Genomic DNA, 26,548 nt, shown 5'->3' with positions numbered 1-26,548 from the left:
ATTTACAAACAAGGCCCTGCTTCATCAACTGCCACTGTGTTAAAGGGCATTAATGCCTGTTGTGGTGGAAACCCAAAGACAACCAGCATCAGCAGCATGCCTTAGGTAGACTTTCACTCCCGCAGGCAGTAGCTTGACAGCGTCTGGGGGGGCCGTGATGAAGCTGTGTTCATATGAGATTAGCAACATTACATATCAGGCTTGGGTGGGCCACGCACCGTTTACCTTGTGAGTTAACTAGTGATTGGTTTACATTTAGCAAATCTGAAGCGTGTTTTTAATTTCAGGATGTCTTTGGCAATATAAAAAGCCTGATTGGCTGGTTGGGTTCATGGGCCGGAGATACCAGAGTGCTGACGTTTTGAGTTTGTTCTTTTTATTGTCTCCTGTGTGTTTCTAATTAATAAACAACTGATTGGAACAGTGTGCGTTTCTGATGCAAAGAACACATCCACGTCAATAACTGGAAAAATACATTTATTCACAGAACTGATACCATGTGACTCTTCAAAGTCAGAAGCAAATGTCTGTACAACACAGTTCACACTTTTAACTTCACTGTCTCTTTTGGCAGAGTTGAGACTTAACAGTGAATGTAGAGGGAGAGCAGAGAGTAGGACACCTGCAAAGCAGGCACAGTTTACACGTGCGGGTTAAATATTCAAAGTGGTCAGCTTTAAGTCATGCCTGTTCACAGGAAGTCACATACTGAATGTTCTTGTTCGCTCAGAGGCAGAAAACACAGACTTGTGGTTCAGTTTTGATAACAGCCCTGTGAACGGAAATATTTGCCACATGAAAAAGTGAAACTGCTAATCACATCATGCTCCCAATTTATATTATTTATTTACTATTTATGGCTATGTTAAATGGACTGTTTATACAGCACCTTGCTCGACCACTCAAAGCGCTTTACACTACATGCCAACATTCACTCATTCACACACACACACACACACACACACACATTCATACATTGATGGCAGAGGCTGCCGTGCAAGGTGCCAACCTGCTCATCAGGAGTGATACAAAAGGGTCGATTAAAGGGTCAGTTCACCCTAATTAGTAAAAAGGCATTTGTTTCTCACTATCTAACTGTGCAGTAATGTTTGATATCAATGAGATTTCTGTTGCTACTTCAGTACAATGAAGGTGAATGAATTTTTTCATAATGCTCAAATCATTCAAAATCAAAATTAACTTCTTACTGTCAAGCTTTCTTCTTAACTTTCTGCCAAAGAAATAGTCTCAAATTACATGAAATTTTAAGTTGAGTTTTTTTTAAAAGGTTATTTTTCGGTGCAACCAAATTCCATTCATCTCAGTTGTGTGGTGGAGGCAGAACTCCCCGACAGATAAATCAAAACTAAAGTGGGAAAATATGTTCTTTTTGTAATTTGGGTGAACTGACCTTTTAATTTACACAAACATTCTGCCAAATTGCTCCAATGACTCATTTCCAATAGCCAGTGTCCAAGTTTCACTTACATCTGCCTGGTAATTACCCCAGACCCACAGTGTCTGACCCGGACTACAGTTCACACTCAGGCAGCAACAATCCCATCACATGTGAGGCAGAAGAGAGAGAGAGGAAAAAGAAAAAAATATGTATATCTATAATTATATTAAAATGAACCCCCATGTTTAAATCCAAAAAAACTAAACGTTTATCAACTTTCAGCAAAGTTTCACGCCTCCCAGTGAAAAGTGCTGCATCAAAGCTCTGTGTGCAATTCACTCAAAGCTTTTAAAAATGCTTCCAGTCTGACATCCCGTCACTGCAAAAAGCTCTGAAAGGACCAAAAGCATCCGTGTCGCATCGTCCATCCTGGACGCGGTGGAGACAGCAGGCTCCTCCTGCAGGGATGTGATGGCAAATGACGTTTTAAAACAACACATAAAAGCATTTTAGAAAATAGAGATAAAGCTACAGAATCAACGTGAACACTGCCAAGGCATGTCAACAGAAAAATGCAACAACCCATGAATAATGCAGGATCTAAAAAAACACACCTCTACTTGAATTCATGAGCTGTGGTCAGTGTGTTACTGGAGTACCTTAGAGTAGCAGGAAGAGTTAACACTTCCTGCTTGTGGTTAATGTACTGCATCATGATTCACAACTGTTAAACACATTTATTGTTTATCATTAATACATTCCATACACGGAAATGATTCATCATTCAATAGAAACCCCTAACACGCTGGCAAAGGGGACGTTTCAAATCTGCAAAATAAACTTTATAAAACAATCATTTATTATTATTATTATAAAACTTTCTAATTACACATGCCCCGCATTTTCTCTTCTTAAAATACAGTAAGTCTACAATACGTATTAGTTATGTGATTGTTGAAACATCCTCCCTCGAGTTCTTGGGAGAGATCTTTGTGTGTAACTGCACGCGTGCTCCAGTGTGTCCACACGTCTTATCCGTCTTCTCCTTACGAAAGCTTCAAAAATTTAAAAACAAGGTGTAGTGGCGGTGGCGGGGAATCCTTGCGTGAATGTCAGCGGCGGTGCGATGAATCACTCCAGAACAGAAGGGGTGAGGAGGTGTGGAGAGGCGGTTTGAGGAGTAGATAACGAGGGTGACGCTGATCTTAAAAGTCTGTTTCACCAGCACTTGTTGCTCAGAGTCTGACTGACAGTTCATCTCCTCCCCCCACCCCCCTCACCCCTCCAGCACAGGTGTGTGGTTCGTCCGGCCGTCCTCCCTCCGGACTGCGGAGACTCCTCAGGCTTCCTCCTGCTCGGGGAAGTTGAGGATCTTGCGGTGGGCTTGTCTCAGGTACTGCTGTTGTTTGAAGTACACCTTAAACGCCCCCTTGATGGCCACGAAGGCGATGCCTCCCTGTAGGGAAAACACAAGTGTGTTGACAGGAGGCTTAAATACACATCACAGCTTTTTTCCTAATTACGACTTAAAAAGAAAACAAGAAAACTTTCATTTCCACACTGACTGTTACTCAGCACCTATGATCCCATAAAATACTGCGTAGTTTCTTATTGTCCAGCTATCAACATGGAATATTATAATACATTTACTCATTTGTACTTGTTGGCTCAATACTTTGAGCTGACAGATTTATATCTAACATCATGGTTGTTTCCTGCTGCATTATAGTAGCCAGGCTGCACAATTTACTTTTTTGTCCACCGGCCAAACGGCTGGTGAATATTCAAATTTTAGCAGCCATTCTATAGATTACATATTATTATAGATGAGAGCAAATCTACCTGCCACTTGCATATTTTACCAGCATTTGGCTGATAGCTGGTGCTAATTTTATGCCCTTATAGTAGCTGTTATGTTCTATTTGAACTAGAATGAAGAATATTTATAGTTGATTTACCATTAAAAAAAAAAAGCTGAACTCAATAAGGAGGCGACAAAAAAATTGATAGATTCCCTTTAAAAATTACATTTCTCCTATTTTTTTGGGGGGGGGGGGGGGGGCATTTTCACCTGCATTTGACAGCAACATTAAAGCGACATTAAACCAGGGTGGTTGTGGTCGTACGATAGATGCCTTTAACCACCAGGCCAGCAGATTCCCCCGGACTCATGAATTCTTTTGTTCCTCTCTGCGTGACAGCTAAATCTAACGATGCAGCTGCACTCCTCGTCTATCCGCCACAAACTTTGGAGACACAAAGCTTTCCGTCAGCAGCGGCAGCCTTTCTGTCAGTCAGAGAGCTGAGAGGACGAGGACAGAGTGTTCAGAGGTATCAGTGCAGCCTGGATCACATGAGCCACTCTGGTTACCTCGCTGTCCTCACCAGTAGGTGAGCTGGTATGTGAGGCTTCTCCAGAGTGACTCAAATGTTGCACCAGTAACACGAGCTAAACTGGAATCATTTATTCACTGATGCTGTGGTTCCTTCAAATCACGAGAGGAATGTGACTACAATTCACTTTCTACTAACTGGAAACTTACTTGCATTACTATAAATATAATTTGGACTTTATTATCGTGACCTTTGTGACCTCAGGAGTTTGACTTGCAGGACACACTCATCTATGTATCTTGTTTTATGTTATATGCATGTATGCATGTGCGTTGCACCCACCAGGATGGTCCTCTGCAGGTTGGAGTTGACGCTGCTGAACATGAGCTTCCCCACTATGGTGGCGATGGTGGGGAACACCAGCGCGCCACACAGGATCCGGGTGGCAGACACGTGGTCTGCCAGCGGGCTGGCCTCCGCCGGGATGCGAGGAACTGGGCAGCCAATCCCTGCAGAGACAAACACAAGGCAGCAGCCAAGTGACAGTTTGATGTCAGTTGTTGGACGGTACAGACCTGAGATGAGAGCTGATCATTTATCACAGAACCCTCTCTCACTCTTTTATGTTCATTTCACATGAAGTTACTGTGTACGATGACGACTCAAAATCAATAAGCTACAGCCGTTCATCACAACCAGTAATGCAGAGTTACTAACATCTCGTATCCAGTGTTTCACATCACAGCTGCTTGTGGTAACTGAGCTTCTGATTCATTGTCTGGATCCATTTTGAAACAACCTCTGGGTCTTAAATGGATTTATGATATTATAAAACTGCTCTGTTGAGGAAGTAATTGTTTTATGCTTTTGCATATCTGTCTCGTTCATTTCACTATACTGTCCAGCCATAGAGGCTGCAGTCTGAATACAGTTACAGCTCCTGCTTTTATTCACATCATCTCACAATGAAAGGAAAAACTGAACAAGATCACCGACATTACAAAAGACAAAACAGGAGCATGACGACATTTGAATATATTAACTGATTAATTAAAGTTGAAAAAGACAACAGTGTGTGTTCTGACCTGGGAAGATGCTGTTGAGGATCTGCAGTTTGTTGGAGTACTTCCTCCACAGGCGCAGGACATAGTCCTCCCAGCGGATCATCTTGCCGAGGATCAGCATGACAGGGATGGTGGGCAGGCCGATGAGTAGGAACAGAGGGTCGGCCCGCTCCATAACATCCAGGCCCTCCTTATGGCCCACCACCTGGAGAGCAGGGGGGACGTTATGATGCAGAGTAACAGCAGAGGAGTCAAACTGGTTCACTTTTAGAAAGAATCCAAGAAAGGAGCAATAAAGGAGCAAAAAAAAAAACCCAAAAACTGTATTTGCACAGAGGGTGTAAGAGCAGCTGTGTGACGATTTATAATGCAGGCTGAATTTTAACAATATAACTTTTACTTTCTCTTTTTTCCCCCTTAATAGAAATATGTGCATGACTTGCAGAACTGCTTTTCAGTACATTATGATTTAATTATCCAGTGCACAGGAACAGTCACCGTCACAACCTTGACAAGTATGAACAGCTCTGCTATAAAGCAAAACCTCTCCGGAAGGATCTCTGGTCAGACCTGCATGACGGTGACGGCTCCGTAGGTGACGGCAGTCCAGTAGATGGAGCCCACCATGATGCCGGCGGCGGCGAAGGGGCCAGCCTTAGAGATGAGCCGGTCGGCCAGGTCCAGCACGTAAACCACGGGACCTGATGGAGACAAACAGCAACGCTCATTAGAAACACTGACTGATTCCTCCTCATTCACTTGTTTTGATACAACACTTTCTAAAAGGAGGTCGCCATTGCTCGCATGTTCCATGTTGTGTAAAAGTCAAGCTGGCAGATGAAGTGACTCAGGAATTTAATCAACACTGACCTGTAACCGCACATTTTCCTTTCCTGCCTACGGCTGTTTACGCTGAATTAAACAAGTTAAAAACGAGATTGAAAGAAGTGAAGACATGAGGAAGCTCACACTAAATAAACATCGTGTTCTCTAGTGCAAAAAGAAAAATGACAACAATGCAGCCATGTTAAAACCAACTTGCTTCCTTAACACGGTGAAACTTTAGAGCAGGCCAGGTATGAGGTGGGTGCAGACTGTATGTAGCAGCTTTATTGACAGACAGGGAGGAGGTATGTTTCCACTGTCCAAAATTAACTCTCTGACTAACCTGCCACGGGGACTGCTAGATGAAAAAAATCCACGCATATTTTTTTTTTACCAACCAAAATAATAAATTGCCTTTTTGTGTCACATATACGTAAGTTTCAGTACATGTCATTGAGATGATAAGGTATTGCCAGGCACCAAATGCGGGTAGAGCGCTGAAACAGTCTGTGGCCGACGCTCCTTCACCTGTTTCACAGCACTGTTTAGATGCAGATTAAAAAACACATATGGGATGCGTGTCTACACTGTATAGAGACAAACATGAGTAATTTCCTCCGAGCCATCACGCCAGATATTTTATTAGATGACTATTTTGGCACAAACATTGACCCACCAGTGTGGCAGATAGCCTTCAGAGATTTACTCGCCAAAACGGAAAATCTACCCGCGTTTGGAGCTTGGCGTGTGTTAATTTTGGACGCTGTATGCCTCACAGGCAGGTTACACTTAGATTAAAAAGAACTGGGTTGAGTCTCATCAACCATGTAATAAGGCTTAATCTGAAGTCCAAACTGGCCTTCGGAGCAGTTAAGTCCCTGTCTGACATGAGGAGCAGGACCTAAAAAACAAATTCTCTGCTGCATCCTCCTCTCTGGAATTCCAGGCTGACTCGAGGGAAATCATGCAATATTTACAGGAAGGCAACCTGATTTCCTCACTCAGACAGAGCCATCCGCATCCTATTAATAACCCAGGAGTCAGTGGGAGGAGAGCAGTGTGGGGACGCCGCCACAGGGACTGAGCACAGAAACGCACCAGTGGGTCTCGATGTGCTGCAGTGGAACCGACTCCCAAACTCCAGAGTCTGGTTTTACCTTCTCACTGTACCGGATGCTTTGCTACATGAACGCAAAATGTTTTGCCAAAGTAGCAACAGTTTGGGGTTTTTAACATGAGAAATTTCTCTAATTATGTTTTTCTAGTAAATGTTCTCACTGGTTTGAAGTGGGCGGGGCATGGTGATATCCACCAATCAGGATTTAGTAATATTTGCTGGAGTTTTTGAGCGTTAGAGTCAAATTAAATAACTAAGCACAGTTTCCTGAACTTAAACTTTAATTGTTGCTAATTTACTCGTAATGTTATAGAAGAATACTTAATATTTGAAACCATGTTTTCTGGAACGTTTTAACCAGCAAAAGTAAATATATTCACCAGAATTCAAATATTGTCTGCAGAAACAATTTGACAGTATCTGATTAGTACGAGCTGTTTAAAACCTTCTGTCTTCATACATATGATCATGGATTATCGTCCAGAGATGTAAAACAATCACATATTTCTAAAAGTGATTCAAAGGTCATCTGAATCAGCTTTCTAAAAAACGTGTCTCTCTGGAGATGAGTGACACATTTTTAAAATAGTGATTTTGACACATGTCTTGTCGAGTTGAGAAATAAGGCAGTGAGGTGGTGTTCAAAGTGCTGAGTCATTGCTGGTTGTGAAAGCAGGACTTGGTTCAAGAACACTTTCCCCTCTGAACATGTCAGCAGCAGATTGATAAATATATTATCCTGTTCATTTGAGCTACAGGCTGGTGTTAAGTAAAAACCAGAGCGACCTTGTAGCGCGGAAAGCTTCCATCGTTTAAAGATAAGGAGGACTGCTGCAGTTGGTTACAGGCCGCTGGTGGAGGAGGAGGATTACAGGCAGGAGCTGCCGAGCCATCTCCAAATCATCATTTAGAACGTGGACAAATTTAAAGCAAACACCTGAGCGGCTATATTTTCATGAGCCTCCAGAGGAAACCAAAGCTAACTGTAACATCTTTAACAACATTTTCACTAGACTACACATCAAGTGTAAAAACGGAAGCAGCTTCCTAAAATAATTCGGAGGCTCGGTGGTTATTTCGGGGTTGTGGGTTTCTACAGTTTGGAAATAAGACAGACTTTATTAAGCTGTTTGTACAGCCAGGCCACCATGAGGCTGTTACCCATAAGTACTTGCCACGAGTTAGTATACAATTCAGCCTCTGTTAGCGACTGAGTACATTTAGCTGTTTACAAGCTCTGAGTTTAGGTCACAGTTCTAAGTCTTTCTCTATAGACAGCAGGGCTGCTAACCACTTGTTGAGGATGAAACCAAAAGCGAGCAAGAGGCGTTTGGCACTTTTTAAAGCTACTTCACACACAACGGAAACATCACACTTTTATTTCTGAAGTAGTTATAAACACAGTGGCTCCGTCTTGTCCACTGCCAACCTCTTGATGCTGTCCAGAGCTCCATTTTACTGCACCTGTGTTTGCCGACCGGATTGATCTCAGAATGCTCGAGTGCATTAATATGGCATATTTTGATGACAGTGTTGGAATCTCTTCCGCTTTCTCCCTGCCTAAGCATTACACCATCACAGGCCGGAGGGAACTGGGTCACCCTTAATGGTCCGCTGGCAGGATGGAGAGCTGAGCAATTCATTTCAGCGAAGGGAAGCAGATTCCATAATTAAGATAATTAAAAAGAAGGGAGGGGGAGAAAGTAAAGGAGAGAGGGGAAAAGTGCAACTGCAATTCCTCAGTAGTGGGCATGCATGCTGGCACGCTGTTCCAGCTGGCTTGTTTACCCTCTCTACGCAGAGCGTCGGTAAAGAAGGAGCAGCAAGGACACGCCGTCCTCGGAGTTATATTGCCAGTCAAATTAGCATGATAGGCTGGCTTTGGCTCCGCAGCAGGTGCTGGTGGGAATACGGCCAGAAGAGTATAAAAAACTACCCTCATCTTTGTGAGTTGCAGTCTTTCTAGCCTCCGTCTCTCCTGTGCCAGAATTCAGTGAAAACAATCAAAACCTAGGTTAATGGAAAAGGTGATCTGTGGGTCCGAATCAACCCCCCGTCTGATCAGGCAGCAGGCAGGGGACCCAGCCAGGAGCCAAACATGAGTAATACCTGTCAGGCCAGTAGAAATGAACTGGCCACAGCAGTAACCCTGAGAAAATAACTACTGTGGCAGCATCCCAACAGCGCTCCCCGCCTCTACCTGTCCACAATTTAGCCTCTATCACCCAAATTGAAATCTGTCATCTCTGTTTTGTCACCGAGCGGTGAAGTATTATTCTGAGGGCTAATTAAAGCTGCTGCAAATACCACCGCTTGTGCAGCCAAGCCACGAAATTTATATTCAAAAAGAATTTATTATCTGTGTTTAAAGCTTTTTTTTTTTTTAACAAACACGATACACATGCAGCGATTGGCTGTCTGTACAACAGGCAAATGATAAATATTAGGCAGTCTTGTGCCTGTATTACCACAATAAGGAATGCAGGGCTGGAATAAAAATGGCAAAGACACACTGCAGCAGTGATGCAGCAAAACAGACAATTCTCTACTCCTCCTACTTTGAAGTGTACTAATGCCCAGCTTATCCTGCAGCAAGGGACTGAAATTCCTCAGATGGTACATAAGTGTAGAACAAGATATAGTGAACTCTTTAAATTTAAAATTCATACAACTATTTGAGGTTTAAGCGATAGTAATGCAGAATACAGATGTTTGGAAATACAAGTCTGTGCAGATATGGTATTCCAAGGAGATTAAATAAAATACCGATACTTATTTGCAAATGCTAGATAGTCCATGTCTGGTACATTCAGTGCCAGAAATGCAAAATTAGCAAATCAGCATGCAACGTCTGCATGCTGTGCTCTGCTGGAAAGGATCACGTCTGAGGCACATCCTGCTCTGTATGGTCTAGAAACGTCACCATCACCGAGCAGAGCTCTAATGATGTGTGAATGTGATGTTAAAGTCACAGGGAAACACTGAAGGACAGCTGCGATTTCATAAATTCATCAGCAGAGCGGCGGCGTCACTTCACTCTTCTCTGTCAGCCTTTGATGAGCTGCAGCGTTGACTACTTGCATGACCCAATTTCACTCCCACTCCTCTCTCCCAGACACATCCAGCATCTCTGCCCGGCTCCCTCGCCACCTCTATCTAACACTTGCTAACGACACTTTTCCCAGTGGATGAGGAGCCTCTCAGGTAAAATTCAGACTCTCTGCATATAGCAGCCACTAATCCACTTCCTGTACGGACACATTCAGCTGCTGGACGGAAAGTGAAAACCTTTTTTTGTCAGAACAAAAACATTTTTCTTAATAAAAAGAATGAATCTCTGAATCGTGGTTGGTTACCAGACAAGAGCAAATCCTGCTAGTAGATGTTATGATTTCCATCTATTAGATTTCTCCATCTATTAACAGGAAGTGAGAACAGGTGGCAATAAAAGGTTAGCACTCTCATAGCTCTCTCCTAAACTCCAAGTAATACATCCTACCTCCTCAGCTCACTACCCCCCTCTTTAGGTCTTACACTTACTTAAATTAATCCTTTTTTTTTTTTTTTTAAATATAGGATAGATATCCCACTGATTTCCAGAAGATCCAGCTGAACCTTACTAGACCTTCTCTCACTTCAAAAAAAAAAAAAAAAAAAAAAAGCAAAACTGACAACAGGCAGCCAGTTGAGATGTGCAGCATCCTCCCACACATCTGCTCAGTCTGTCATCTGAACTGAAGGGAAACCAAAGAAAGTTACACACAGCTAAGACAAAGGTATCACAAGCCTCTGGTTACACACTTATATATATATATACATATATAGATATATATATATACCTCAATAAAGAATGAGTGATGGTGTCAGGAGCCTGCTGTATCTTTCTCTAAGGGTACCATTACTCAGCAGATCAGCCACAGTGAAGAGGAAGTTCCCTTTCAAAATAAACCACCGGCCCATCCATCACAATGTTCTGCTGCTCTTGGCAAAACCACTTGAGCTTTCAAAAACAAACTTTGGAGTGGGTGTCAGGAGCTGATGAGCTTCAGGGTAAACATTTTACCTTTTGAAGCAGAACTATTCATTGGTTGTTGTAATAAAAAAAAAAAAATAAATAAAAAAAAAGAGAAGAGCTGCCAAGAATAACTAACCACAGAGACATCATAATGATGTGCCACACTGTAAGAATAACACTGACACATTATGCCAAAACATGCATGACTTCAAATGCAGCTTTGTTAAACAGAGACTCAATTCATAATGTGTCTTAAAGCCAGAGCATGTGAGAGAGACACTAAGATTAGATAACACAAGCACGGCCATGTATCTCCTTTGGACAAGAAGTCAAGTAAGTTTTCTTGGACTAAACTACACTTGATTTGAATTCAATTTTGCTTGAGTTTTCATATTTATTTAGTCATCAATTAACTGAATATACATTAAAATTAAATCATTTTTTCTAAACACAGTAATCTGTTTGGATTAATAAAACCACACAAGCAGGAAAAGGCACATGAATATGAAGAACATCCCAGATTGTGAGCAATTTGTTCCAATGTAGCGTACAGTACAGACTTCTTTTTACCATGTTGCCTGGCAACTAGTCAGGCATGGCTTCACCTCAATTTCACTGAACCTCTCGCACATCTTCTTTGTGCTTCGGTATACATTTATGAACTCTATGGTAATAGTGTTACTCTTTACCTCCAAATCAAACACTGGGTGCATTAAGATATCTGTACAAAACCTGTGAATGCACTTACTTGGCACAATTCTTTGGCAATACTTGACCTTATCATGACCTTGTTACAACCTTGTCAACGGCCCTATATTAGTTACATGCATCTTTCAGTAATTAATCAAGTTGTTTCTCAATTTGTGTGACACCTTAATGAATCATATATTATCACTGAACACATGTAACTATCGAGATCTGTTTGACTGCTCTACAGAATTATTTATTTCTGCATGTAAGGATTAATAAAGCAGTAACTAACAGGCCCATTGGGACCTGTCAGCCAATCAACACGACCTTAAATACAAAAGGAAAGAGCATGACAGACACATTCACCCTGAGATACCCAGCAACCAGCCAAGTGCCAATAATCAGCTCTCAGTGGTAGATACACACATACATAGGGTTATTTAATGAGGAGGAGGAAGTGTCTAAAGAAGCTCAGCTGAACCTTCTGCTTATAGCGCCAACGTGAGTGACAGCGCAGCCTTGGTCCCTATAAATATACATGAACCTGTTTACCAGCCGGGCCAAGCCTCCTGCAGACTAACATTTTCTTAGAGCCAGGTCCTGTCTCAAATTGCAACTTCTCTCTCTTTGAGGTTGAAATGGCAATGGTCCAGAGACTGATGGGTAATGTAGAGACAGGTGTCCAGAATTAACCTTAATATGTGCAAGTTTTGACATTTGGCAGTAAGAATTTTATAAAAAGGGATAAAACCAACATTTTTATCTCTGTTGTACCTAGAATTTTCTGTCACTGCTGTGAAACAAAAAGCATGAGGACAAGTCACTTGTTTCTTAGAAATGTATGGAAGGATCTGAAACAGCGAGAAACTGAAAAGTGAGCAGGTTCTGGCCAAATAAGCACTGTTGGTGTTCACTAGATGAGTCATAGCTGATGTTTGGGAACAACTGAAGCCCTCGTCATTCTGACGTGTCAGGATAATTGCAGCAGCCGCTTCCCTAAACTGCTGCTGGTCAATCAGCCAGGAGTTGAGCCCTATAACAAGTGAGCACCCTTCTGTTCCTCATTAGGCTGCAAGGAAATATTTACCCAGATCACCACAGAACCTATGCTGGCCCTGGAATAAATAAACATGCACTCAGGCAAGACAAACTGAATAGCTCTCAGAGCTTAGAGTACAGTTACAGGCAACGACTATTATGAGTGCCCTCTGTGGAGCTTCAGCAGTCTATTTACATGGAAAGCTGCTCTATAATGCTGCTTCAGTGTTGACAAGTGGTGGAAAATGAGAGTTGTCTTGACATTGCGACAGTACAACTAATTAAATTCAGATTTATGAGTTTGAAACTTTTGGCAGTTTCTCAGTATGTCTTAGTTCTCAACAACAACAACCAGCAGGAAGGCAATTTTTCACTCTTTTATTATACCTGATCCTAATTTTGCCAATTGTCACTTTAAGGACCAGTGTGTAAGATTTAGGGGGATCTATTGGTAGAAACTGAATATAACAAGTATGTTTTGTTTAGTGTACAATCAGTGTTTTTGTTACCTTAGAATGAGCCCTTTATATCTACATAGGAAGCCATATTAGCCCAGAATGGACAAACCAAACACTGGCTCTAGAGAGGGCCTTTCGCCTTTTTCACAAGTTTCACAGTCCCTGTAGCTGCTCCTACATGTTTGGAAGGGGAGGGTGAGGGGTATTTAGTTGGTTACAATCTGTAACATCACCGCTAGATGCCACTAAATCCTCCACACTGGTCCTTTAATAACCAGGAAAAACTGAATCTTAATTCATGAAGCTAGCTAAAGGTATGTGCAGTCGCGGTTTATCTTGGAAATTTTAATTAAAAAGGGATACTTGTCTCCCTAACATTTCAACAAGCACAGAAACCTTGCTCTGAAATTCAAGCCCCTTCAACCCTGCTCAGTGATCAGTAACTAAAATAAAATACAAAGCTAAGCTAGTGCCTGTTCAAGGTCGTCTTCTTATTTCTAAGCCTCCAGCTCATCTCAGCAGCCCTGGTTATCTCCTGTGTGAGATGCAACCCACCCAGTTTGGGAAAGACGATGAGGTATTCTGCATTGCACTGTGGGCAGGCCACGCGCGCTGTGCTGTTGCCCCGCTGCTTCTCGTCAACCCAGCGCTGCAGGCAGGCCTGGTGAACCCACTTGGTGGAGCCGCGGCAGCGACACGGACGCACCCACTCTGCTGTGCGGTCATCCTCGTCTGTGGCGAAACACACCCAGCAGCTCCTAAAACAAACACACACACACCCACAGGCGGGATGAAAACAATGAAACAAACACACCTTGATCACTGAGAAAAAAAAATCTAAATGAATCTGACTGATAATGTGATCTGTAATGAGACATGACTAATAGATAGAGCTTCTCTCCACAGGCACTGACAGACAAGCAGAGGCCATCTGGAGGGCCAGCTAGCAAAAAACTGCCTGTCACCAATATGACCTGAGATTCTATGTCAAATGAAGGCTGGGTTTTATAACATATTTATAATACCATTTAGGTGGTCAAAATCATTTGGAAGTCCATAATTATCCTGTGAAGGACATACAGGTCCATGTATGTGCATGCTGGCAACTGACGTCTATCAAGATAAAGCTAAATTCCCTCTACATATGAGGACAACGAAATGTCTGACTGCAGTCTAAGGCCATGTAGATGTACCCGGCACATGCGTGTATGTGTGTATCTGAGTCACGAATCACTCTGGGCCAGTGACTCTGCATGAAATCAGCCAAGATCAATACATAAAGCCTATAGGCAAACAAGCTGTGATGCTGACTGCTTGTCACGCATATCTGACAGCACCACAAAAACGGCTCAATGCAAACTCTCCATCCAACAAAGAGGCCCTTCATCCTGCCATCTGGATACGAGGAAAGAATTTCCAGATGATTATATTTCAGATCATATCACAACTACAGATACCATTTCTTATCAAAAACCAATACTTTTATGATCAGTATATTCAAAATGGGGACAACCCCTCTCTTGCTTTTTACTGATTATGGCCACTAGCTTTTCCTCTAGTTTGAGCTACATTCTTCTGATGTTGGCTTTCAGGACTGATCACATCGCTAGTCGAACTTAGATTCACCAGAGAAACCTTATGAAGGTGAACACAATATTCTGAAAAACCACAGGTAGGATGTGCAGTGAAAGCAGAGGGGGGGGTTGGATGGAGACAAACTGAGGAGACAGTCTCCCCTGTGTGTGACATCCAGACAAACGCTGTGTTCTGGCCTCAAGCCAAACCATATTTTAACATCCCCCCTCCCGCCCACAAGCATCCCAACACATCCTCCTTCCCCTCCTCTGAAACTGTATCGTCCCACACACTGAAAGACCTTCAGAGTAAAGACTTCCTCCGTTTAAAAAAGGGGTATGAGTACACCTCCTCAAACTTGTGCCTCCTAACAGGAATGGAGTCATTAGTTAGTATGTTTGGCCTGTCTGCTGCACACAGTCTTCCAATTAATTGGACTCCTTTTGTGAACAATACACCCCCTCGCTCTTCTCCGCTCCATGTCTGTCCAACATCTGGGAGGTAATATGATATCCAAGTTCCCTGACCTTACCACAGTACATCTCCAACTGTGACATTATATTGCTTTTCCATAATTAATCAGCAGTGTGCGGCTGGCTGGAAGGTTCACCACCCATGTGTCTCACTGCATGTGGCTAAGTTCAAGAATCTAGACCAGTGACATTCTTATTTTAGCTGCTAGTACCAGTGAATATAGTCATAGGTTAGATCTGAATAATTGATCAGTGACACTGGGCCATTCTCAAAAACTATGACTAAGGAATTATATCACTTCTCATGAATCAAGTGCAATTTTTACACGTTGTCTGATTATTGCTGAGATGAAGAAAAATAACCAACTAAAACCAAAATGTAAAGACTTCCCTTTAAGCCTCATTCACATTCAGTTAACCCTGGGACTAGTCTATTGCTAGGAGATCCACTGGTTTGAGGGCTGACTGGTTGCCGTTGACCCATTTGCAGCCTATCCGTCTGTGACATTTACGTTCTCATTTTCATAATTACACTGAACCCTGAACAGTTGGCATTTCACTGGATGAATGAAACAATGATGAGTCTAAACACACCTCCTATAAATCCCTGGCATAAATTCAACAAGGAGAGACAGATTGTAATAGAGATGATTGTTTTTCTTCTCATGCTGGGATTATGTACATTTTGGGTGTCATTCACATCAAGACATTTGTGCCAATAAAAAACTTGGCAGATAAATCTTAACTAAATCTAGGGAACAGTAAGCATACATCATCACTTTCATGGTTTCTGGACCCAAGACAGATTGAGAGGTATTAAACAGGACAGGATGTCTTTTCTGAAGTTTTCAAAGTTTAGACAACTAACTGCCTGTTTCTGACCTGCTAGGACGTATCTACAGTTCAGTTCCATTTCCTGCCGTTAAAGACAGGTATGCCTGGAATGGAGGAAACCTGGAGCCTTTTTACTCTCTCTAGGAAGTAGGAAATGTTTCTTACCACATTAGGGATAATAGAAACATCCAACTGTGGTATCAGCTATAGCTATTATTGCTAAACCTATGCCCAGAATGAAGGTGGCACCCCATAAATGCATCTGAAGTATGGAAAAGGTCTGGTGGGTTCACTGACAATCATTATGCAAGGAAAAATTATACTCCACTAAAATTACCCACTGCCTGTGACCATGAGGATTTTGCCAGTTTTTCCACACTGTCCCAGTGTATTTGTACAATCATTCACCTGTTTCACTCACATTTTGCTTTAACTTATCCATAAGGACATGAACATGTCTAGATACCTGTGATGTCACCCATAGCTTTTTGAGGAGATGGTTTAAATCTAGAAGTTATGCTTTACTGCTGTATGCCTTGTTGGCACTTAATTTGAGTTGTGGTAACCACAAAGGCTCATTGTGATGGAAACTCAATTCTGTTAATGAATAGAAGCATGTCTATAAAAACGCTCTCTTTTTAATGGAAGACTAATTTTTAAAACTGCCTCTTCACTGAAATGCTTTTTGGAGAGGTTGGTGGGTTTTATAGTAGCACGTTCACATTGGCTTCAGCATTTATTCAGTAGTTGACTCAGTGAATCCCCATAGAGCACCATGTATATTTCAACCCTCCTGCTCCTACAGTTGAATAATGTATGTCAAATCTCTGGCCCTCTGTCATCGTCATCCTGAGGTCTAGGTGTGCTCTGTTACTGGGGCCACTGGGGAGTTGAGGGGGTCCTCTGTGAAAGACTGTAGATGGCCAACTTGGATTATTTGCTCAGGTTGCTGCCTGTCTGCCTGCAATGGATGATTTTCCAATACTCCCCTGGTGCTGAATAAAACATGACGATGCAGGAGAGGAGCCTTTGGGTCGAGGCGCTCAGGTGTCATGGCCAGCTAAAGGGCCAGGATGGGCACATGTGGAGAATCTGAGTGTGATGGAAACATTAACCCTCCATTCACACTCCTGTCTACTGTCCTCACAGGGCCCATCCCGTAACAGCCCTCCTCCTCTGTGCATCTGTCAGCTATGTGAACCTGCAGCATGCACGAAGCTGCTTGTGATGATTCAGTGATCACAATCTTTTGCACTGTGTACAGAGTGCAGGGCAGTTTTGATGGTTATATAAAAAGGATGTGGCCAGTTCCCATGTCCTACACTGGGGGCCTTAAGATCTCAAAAGATGGTTCAGAGGCTGATACTGAGGCAGTGTTAAAACATGAGGATGAAAAGAAAAGTGGACAGATGCCTCCACAGGAGTACAACAGTGTAGAACAAAACCCAGCACTCCCTTAGAGTCACTGGCTCCTATTCCTGTAACCCAGCCCCACAGCATGACAGGACCTAATACAACACCATCGAAATGCTATCCTCTGTGTGAAACCTTAATCTCCAACTCACTGTTGCCTCAACGCTGTTTAACAGAACTCTTGTCCAGATAAGCCTACGCTGCACATGTACAAAATGATCTCCCGCAGATCAAGAATTTAAGCGCAAATTGATTTGGCTTGTAAACCTCTAAATTCAAAACAATGGACAGTAATAAAACTAGTCTGAAGAACAATCTAAGATTTAATCAATTACACAAATTCAGTATATTATCAGGTGTAACGAATACTTGCTGTTCGATGTACTCACAACGCTACTCCTGATACAGTATATTCACATATTCATGTTCAAAGGTGCTCCTACACCTGCCACATCTCCCCATCACTGCTTAAAAACATCTGGAAGCTTTCCATGAAAATGTCCTTCAAGAAAAGGATATCTGATGATGGCGACTTGCCTGAAAACTGCTTATGCAAGGTGACCTGCCGTCTCAACCGCTTATTTACATGTTGAACAGGCAAACTCAAGTGGGGCTTTGCTGTTTCTACAGTGAGCTTTAATCCACCTAATGCTAACCGACTGCTTTGAAACTTCAAGGGCAGGTGAACAGCAGTGTGTATTATCCTTTTTATTTTAGTTATTTTGAAAAACCTTCAAGCTGCCAGGATCAAAAGAATGTGCAGCAGTGAAGGACTGTGGATCCTTCCAGTCCAGCTTGGCCAACATCACGTGTTTCACCTCAACTGTGGATGTAACTTCAACAATCAAAGAAAGTGCAGACTGTAGGGTTGGGTACCACACTCAGAACTTTTAAGGATACTGACTGAATTGTGTCGGTATTACCGAGTACCTATTCACATTAGAGCAATCGGTGCCAAATTTCAGTACCTTGAGAGCAGGTTGTGTTGTGAATTCAAATAAATACTGATTAGATTCCTTATGAGCCTTTCAGAGAATCCCTCCTAGTTTACTGCTTGTTGCAATTGCACATCCGGGAGAGAGAGTATCATTACAGAAAAAGAGAGAGTGAGACTGCGTTACCGCTGCCCTAAACCTACAACTTGTTCAAGTCCAACACAGTCAGGGCAATAATGAGCCGAAAATGGTCGCAAGTGTGGTTACACTTTTCCAAACTGCAATATTTGTGATGCCAAATGCAAAGCAGGCCATAGCAACACATCTAACCAGGGGAAATACCCATCAAACACAAAAGTAGTTCATTGTTAGAGTAGTTTGTTTTATACTTTAAGTTGTAAATACAATACCTTTATTTATTTGTCATTCAAATATATATATATTTTTTACCCTGTCCATTGTTCATTTGTTTTTGTTTTTTTAATATACTGTTTTCCCCCCATTTTTCCCCTTTTTCCCCAACCCCACTAGCAACTAACCTCGCTGCTATGATTCCTAGATCTTGGGAAGGATATCACATGTGCGTCCTCCATGAAACAGACGACAGTGTTCTCACGCTATGCCCTAGTGACTGCGACAGGCTGGAGGTTGTAGGGACGGCTTTGGGAGGGGAGAGGGGTTTTATTTTGTGTTGGGTGTTACAACAATATGTTCTTAATAAATAACAATGTTGAAATTGAGAAATTTGGATTTAGTTTTACAATTGAAATGACATTTTTGTTATTAGAGAGAGAGTAAAGTACCGAAAAAAGGAACCGTTGGGTACCTGTACCGAATTCAAGGTATCGACACCATATTGGTTCAAATGTGAATAGTACTCAACCCCAGCAGACTGTATCATAAAGACACAGACACAGAAAAAAGGGGTCTGGTGGTGGGCTCTACAGGAATACAGGATGGTAGTGTGATTGACACTGTGTACAAAGATGAGTGTGACAGCATAGCTTCTTTCACATCGTCTCACAAGTCAGGCTCTCGTTCTTTAAGAAGCACATAAGCCACCCCACAAAGGCTCCTTTCACTCAGCAAAGGTCACGTGACTGTGGGAAAACTGGAGGTTCCTCAACACAAAGGCAGGGCACAGGAGCACCAGATTCGGGCCCACAAAGATCTTAAAGGAACGTTAAGGCCTAGGGGGCTTCTCCATGTCTAACTGCTTCTACTCGATAACAAACTAGTCTTGTCTAAGTCAGTTAAACAACACCCCGGGGTGTTTGCCACCCTGGAAGAGTATATTATCCAACTACCAACTACCAGAGTGTAAGTAAGTACCCAAGTGTCAGCCTCTGGTTAAATTATTCTTTGGCAGATAAACTGGTGAATGTCAGCTGCCAGACCGACTGACAAGATGACAGTTTTACAGTCTTGGGCATTTTCCACAAGGTCAACAAAAATAACAGGGTGTCCTTACAATATTGTGCAATCTATACAGAAACAGAATCTCCAGCTTCAAAAATAACCAGATTTGAATCAACACCTTGTTGACAGTTTTAACAAAAATATATTAGTCTTTCAGTTATTGCATGTACTTTGTATTTAAGGAGTAGTTTGTGAAATCTATCAAAAATAACTACAGTACTTTAAAGAAACTGACTTATAAACCCGATTCCGGGAGGTATGTTTATGTTGTTTATCAGTCATTAACAGGTAAGTAAAGTTTGTCCAGAGTCAACTAACACAGGAGCCTCCTACTTCTATTACAGCCTCAGACTAGCCCATAACAGACTTGTGTACTTGTATAACCAGCAGTAGAGGCACTGTGACCTTTGTATTGCATTAACACGTGTGCACAACCAGGAAAAGGCTTTTGTTTATGCTTTCATTGGCCCATAAATGGCTGGCTTCCAAAGTGAAGAAGACTATGATGAATGGTATGTCACTATTGAGCTATTAAGCTTTATTTCTTATGGAAGTCATTAGATTCACATTGGCTTACATTCCATGTCTCACGTGTTATGTTTATCTGGAGATCTTTATGTGCAATATGAAAATGTACACAGTGTACAGACTGTGAGGGGTGGAACAGCATTGAAAAGAGTTCTAGATACAACCGTGAGTTTGAGGCTCACAAAGTGAACATGATGGCCTTCAGTTAAAAGGTGCCCAGCGGAGTTATGTTTGTTTACAGTGTTTCTCACCAAAAACACAAAGCCAATTTCTTAATCATTTTGAAAGCTGCATTTTTATGTTTACTAGCTTGCAGTCTTTTTCCTCCCCGTCTTCCTGTATTGCTGCATTTGGCAAAAACTACGCAGGATACTTTTAATGACTAATGGTTCAAATAACTCAGGCCTGTCAGCTAAACCACCTAGCTTAAGACAAGTCATTTGGCTCAGTTAATGCCACACTGTGCAGGTTATTTCCACAAGTTGAAGGTTACAAAGCCATGATAGGTGAACTGCTGACCAGCTATTGATTTATATTGAGAATATGTCCAATAACCTAAGATGCTTTAGAGTAAATGACCAATAACTTGATGATACTTTGGCCATGACTACAGGTGCTTTCATATTATTATATTAATCCAAACAAGGGCTGCATGATATTGTCCTCAAAAAAAAGGAAAATATTAGAAATAGCTGATAATATGGTCTGGAAAAATATTTGCATTACATCAATATAACTAAGCTATAATTTATACATTTTATATTTGACCCATTCATACAGGCAGCAACAGGGTCAGCAAGCTGGACAACAAAAGCATTCGAAACGAGAATAAAACAAGGAGGTGGTGTGAGGGCCAATAAGAGGGTCAGGCGGGACTAAAATGTGTCCCCCACATCTATTTGTGAAACGCTGCATTGCAGGGGCAGCTGGCTGCTTGTGGCAGGCCCAGATAAGAGCCTGTGGAGCCTTATGTTTGTCAGTGATAGAGGCTGGGTGCACAACTGTCTAGAAGCAAGGGGACATGACATCTTCCTGCTATCAACTCCTCAAACACTGTCAGGGTTATTGCCTCTGCCACACACCCGCAGCACGCAGCTGAAGTACATTTCACAAAGCTCACATGCCCTTCCTTTCTTTTTGCTACTGTACCATGTGCTTGGGAAATGGTTTCAAAGTGTAAAGTTCAATATTGACAGAAAGTGCTGCGTCAAATGCCTACAAATGCCTTTTTAGTACACACTGCAAAAGCTATCAAATGCCAGGGACTATTTTGAGGGAAACGGCACACCAATGTGCTTGGACCGAATGTTGCAGCATCTGCTCACCACCTCTCACACAGAAGATGGAAAATTCTGGTCAGACGTTTAGCGTGATAATGCTTGGAAAGCAGACATCCTGGCTTTGTTTGACTTAAAACAGCTAACATATCTATGAACCCTTGGTTTATTATAACTACAGATGGATGACAAATTAAAGGAAAAACCAACATAAAGTGTCTTAGTAAGGTGTTGGGCCACCATGTGCTGCCAGAACTGCTTCAGTGTGCCTTGGCACTGGTTCTACGAGTCTCTGGACTCTGCTGGAGGGATGAACACCATTCTTCCAAAAGATATTCCCTCATTTGGTGTTTTAATGATGGTGGTGGAGAGCGCTGTCTGACACATTGGCCCAAAAGCTCTTAGGTGTTCAATTGGGTTGAGATCTGGTGACTGTGAAGGCCATAACATATGATTTACATCATTTTCACACTCAAACCATTCAGTGTTCCCTAGTGAACATATAAATTGGGGCATTGTCATCCTGAAAGAGACCACTCATATCAGGATAGAAATGTTTCATCATAGGATAACGGTGATGACTCAGAACAACTTTGTGTTGATTTGCAGTGACTCTTCCCTCTGAGTGGACAAGTGGACCCAAACCATGCCAGCAAAATGCCCCCCACAGCATAACAGAGCCACCAGATCCCCTCACTATAGGGGTCAAGCATTCAGACCTGTACCGTTTTTTCCTAATTTGTCACCCATCTGTACAAACAGAATAAATGTGAGGAGACATTAGCCTGGTCAGTTGAGAAAAATGTTTGAGATTCATCCATTGTCTGAGGTAAAAATAACACTCCCTCTTTACTTGGTGGATGACACCTATCAGATCTAATCTAATTCAGCATGGCTTGTGTGGTCAAGTCCAACATAAAAAGCTTTGTTTGCATTTGAATGTTGTATATTGCCAGGCATATGAAAACTGTTGAAAGCCCAAAAGCATTAAATTCTCACTAAATTAGAACTCATTACAATAATTTAAAATTACTCATCCTCACAATTTTGAGAAGAGGCATTAAATTGTTCTGTGGAATTTTGGACCACGACTTGCACTGTGGAGCAATATTTTATGTATGTGTGTCCCTGTTTTGTTTGTTCTTGTGCATGTACACATGGTTACACTTGTATGCCAATGTCAATGCTAACAAGGGCAGGGAAGAAGAAGACTGCTAGCAAGTTAACATGGATGTTAACAATGCAGGTTTCAAACTTTTAATAATTAGAAATACCACCTTGCAGTAGTATACGTCCATCAATCAGTCAAGTTGCAGTTTACATCCATGTCTGTCCAGACTCATAATATTTGTAAAGAAGACTTTGAAGGAATTTAAAAGTGTATTTTCCTTGTATGTGTTTACATGTTTGGCCAATAAAGCTGATTCTGATAGAAGACAAAGTTGTAGCCATGATAGTAGACGATGCTTCAGATATGGATGTTGCGGCAAAGCTACAAATTCTAAAACGTGGATGCTTCACACACATCTTCAACCCGTCAGCACGGAAGATCTAAAAAAAAAAAATCACCAGTTTTAATGTGGACACCAAGATAAGTGTCACCAATACAATGTCTGACCAAATGTGAAATATGGTCACAATCTCCCCTTCTGTTCCTGAGTTATGGCCGTTAAATAATGGCCAGAAAAGTGTTTTTGCTGAACATTATGATGTCACAGCGAAGTTGACCTTTGACACTTTGGATATAAAAATGTCATCATTTTATCCTATTAGACATTTGTGTGAAACTTTGTTGTAATTAGTGTATGAATTCTTAAGTTATGGCCAAAAAGGTGTTTCGTGAGGTCAGAGTGACCTTGACCTTTGACCACCAAAATCTTAATCAGTTCATTCTTGAGAACGAGTGAATGTTTTTGCCAGAGGTAATGAAATTCCCTCCAGGCGTTCCTGAGATATCGCGTTCACGAGAATGGGACAGACGGACGGACGACTAGAGAACATAATGCCTGCGACCATGCGCAGAGGCATAAAGATCATTTTTGCAAATGTTTCAAAAGGAAGGAAAATGCGTCAAACATGTTTATTAAACCTCAAGGACACACACAATGCATTTTGGTGAGTAACACTGAATGTTAACAAGGAAATTCCACAGGGCACCTTTAACCGACCCTTAATTTTCTCGACATCACATATGCCAACAAAAAACAGGAGCAAGATGATGGCACTTTGGATACCATGACTTGTCCTTTCCACAATGACAATTTATTCTTATTCGTTAATATGGCAAGTGCACTGATAACACAAATACAAATAAAACAAACTTCATCTATTTGCACAACTACTCCCGTCCTGACAGAGCTTTCACTCGCAGTACATTGGATTTAGCAGATTCATTTAACTTGGTTTAGAATTGCATTATGATAACTAAACTAGATTCAGCCTTCATCGCACTTGCAAGTTGTAAAACTTATTGTATTGCAAATGCCTGTTAAAATTAGTTAATAGATGTATGTTGTCCTTTTGTCAGAAGACTGCACAACTCTGTAAAAGTAACTTGATTGTCTCAAACCGCTAACAGCCCACCCAATTAGCCTTCCTTGTGGCTGAAGATTTATAAAATAATATGTACTTCAATAATATATAGAATGAATTTAGGCTGGTATGGTTTAGTGTAGTCTTTACAATGAGTAAACTGTAATATGCAAATAAAAAGGTGGGAAGGTGGGTTTGGTCCTCTCTGCAGGGGGGGTGGGGGTGGGGAGATTTCAGTTTTGTTTCAAATTTTGTGCAGTTTGACCATCACATGAAACTATGCACCTTATTACTAGCCGAAGCTTCAAGATAAAATCCTTCAGACAGCAGATCAACCCAAGCAGTTAACAGTACAAGAACGTTTTTTGTCATAAGCATACATTGTTATGAGGTAGCCACAAGCACAATGCCCTTAAGATGTCAAGTATGGCTGATCAGTGTGACAGGATATTACATGACATCACATAGTAAAGCCCTTTAAATTATCTCTTTTTTTTTAAATTTTATGTGTGTGATTCTAGAATTACATTTTGTCACGGTGAAATGACTGTGCATCACTTTTTCCTTGTAGAGCAGCATGAACAAAAAGCTAAATCACAAAGTGAAAACAACACTGGAAATGTTCACAGCTGAAATGACGCTCAGGAAGTCAAATAAAAAGGCAGAATAATGCTGTTCAGAGTGGGCGTTCAACTTATCACCTACAGAGGTTAGCTGCCGGCTACCACGAAAAATGAGAATGAGAAACCTTTCATTAGACATTAATTTTAGGCTGCAGTGTTTTGTCTGGACTTTATGTCTAATGTGACCACCAAAGTGATGAACTACATGCAGAGCAAAGTTCATGACTGCGCACTGCCCCACAGGACCTGCAGAGTTTCTGACTGTGTGCTCTGAGGGTAGGATTGTATGTGTTTTTAGCTCTAGAACTGTCGACTGACTGAAAATTAAGCTGTTAAACTTATCACTGCAACACTTTTCCAAGTTTCAAAAGAAATTCAATGACTTTTGTATACAGGCATTGAACAGATATGACAGTTTGGCAGCATGATGCGTAGCTCAGTGTGTTTGATTAAATGTACAACATCACAAAAAAGAGTTGGTCAAAAAAGCTTTTTCCCCCCTCAATGGCAGCTTTGCTTTGTTGCCATCTGGAGTTTCTCTTCTATGTTGCTTCCAGCCATGTTTTTTGCCCTTGCTCACTCTTCCTTCATGATGCTTGTCACTTGTACAACTTCAAATTCATGCCCATGATGAAGTTTTTTTAATCAGGTTTGTGGTGTTGGAAGCTAAAACACAGATTTGGGCCAACAAAAACACTCAAAGTGTAATATATGTATTCTGTTGCTTTGTTTGTCTTAATTAGTGTAAAATATGTTCTTTGTTAGTGACAGATATGAAACCTGCTCATCCTTCCTCTTTCATAACTTTTCCTAATGTCAGCAACTCCACTCAAGACTTTGTCCAAATGGGTATACTCAATATGATTTTCTCTCTTTTACAAATCTGTGTGGGAACACCAACTCTGTCCATGCACATAATTCAGACATGTGTCTTTGAATGGTACATATCAAGGGAGAGGACAGCAAACTTGCCATGAAAATTGTATTCAGTCATCTATGTAACAGGAGATAGGCAGACAGTTCATTCTTTCTGTGCCATAATGATAGTTAACCATGAACGTGACAAGTTCAGAAATCTTGCTGATTACAGCCTTTCTTCTGGTCTGAGGGTCAATATTTAACAGGCCAAATATTTGGGGAAAGGTGGCAGTTGACACTTATGACCTTTAGTTAATTTTAAGGGTAACAAGGTCAATGTCACACTAATAACATATATAACATTAAAGTGAATAAGTTCAAAGTAATATGCAGATATTAAGGTCACTTAATGTAGCAACTTATTATAGCAATTTTATGACAGCAGTAGCTAGTGGAGGACGTCCTGTATCAACACTGCAAGAATACACTGGCTAACATTAATGATATTCATTGCAGAGTTTAAGGTCATTAGTCGGTATAACACATATTTAAGTCGAGAAGTTTGTTTGTCAAAAACGAAGCTAACTTTGCCTAATTTCTGTCAACGGTCGTGATTTTTACGCAAGGCTACGTAGCTGCTATTAGCATGTTAGCCTTAAACTTGAACTCACCTGTCCAAATTCTGCTGCATGACCACCGCACCCTCTTCCGCCATTATCGTGGAGAACCAAAAAATACACAAATGCTTTCTTGTTAGTAGATCAGACTGGTTGCTTTACAGATAAAATATAAAAAACGGTACGCCTGTTAATTCGCTGCAGCTGCTGTTGGCGTTTAATCACTTGCTAGCTAGCTGCTAGCTACATAGGCCTTTGTGTTGATACGGCGCGTCAGCTGCAAACGAGCCAATTATTAAGCATAAAACTATACCTTCGCGGGCATGGCAGTCTAAATAGCAGTTATCTATTCAAATAAAAACCCTCGTTACATCAGCTACGGATTCGCCTGTCACTAATATTATAGCATCGCCGTGACCGCTTGACTCCATTGACTGGCCGTCTATGAGGTAACGCAAAATAGAACGGCTGTGCGTAGTTACGTCATCAAAACAAGGGCATCCCCGCAAAGGGGCATGGGAACT

At 41.6% G+C, this 26,548-nt stretch overlaps 1 protein-coding gene across 1 annotated transcript; it reads right to left on the bottom strand.

The window, feature by feature from the left end:
* Positions 1-460: 460 nt before the first annotated feature.
* march5 (membrane-associated ring finger (C3HC4) 5) lies at positions 461-26,493 on the bottom strand. The gene is made up of 6 exons (XM_044372334.1): positions 26,079-26,493; positions 13,496-13,698; positions 5,368-5,498; positions 4,819-5,002; positions 4,076-4,242; positions 461-2,855 (listed from the first exon to the last, which is right to left on the bottom strand). The coding sequence occupies exons 1-6, from the start codon at positions 26,120-26,122 to the stop codon at positions 2,739-2,741; spliced, it is 846 nt and encodes a 281-aa protein (XP_044228269.1). The 5' UTR covers positions 26,123-26,493; the 3' UTR covers positions 461-2,738.
* Positions 26,494-26,548: the final 55 nt, after the last annotated feature.

This window comes from Thunnus albacares, chromosome 14 (genome assembly GCF_914725855.1).
Source record: "Thunnus albacares chromosome 14, fThuAlb1.1, whole genome shotgun sequence".
In the NCBI taxonomy this organism is placed as follows: domain Eukaryota; kingdom Metazoa; phylum Chordata; class Actinopteri; order Scombriformes; family Scombridae; genus Thunnus; species Thunnus albacares.
Note: the sequence above shows the minus strand (reverse complement) of the source record. Positions and strands in the feature narration are given on the sequence as shown.

Coding starts and splice junctions, on each gene's coding strand:
- march5 (XM_044372334.1), bottom strand. CDS start 26,122: ATGGCGGAAGAGGGTGCGGTGGTCATGCAGCAGAATTTGGACAG. Junction 5,499..13,495: donor CATCGTCTTTCCCAAACTGG/GTGGGTTGCATC, acceptor TGTCTCCATCAG/GTCCCGTGGTTTACGTGCTG. Junction 5,003..5,367: donor GAGCCGTCACCGTCATGCAG/GTCTGACCAGAG, acceptor CCTGCTCTCCAG/GTGGTGGGCCATAAGGAGGG.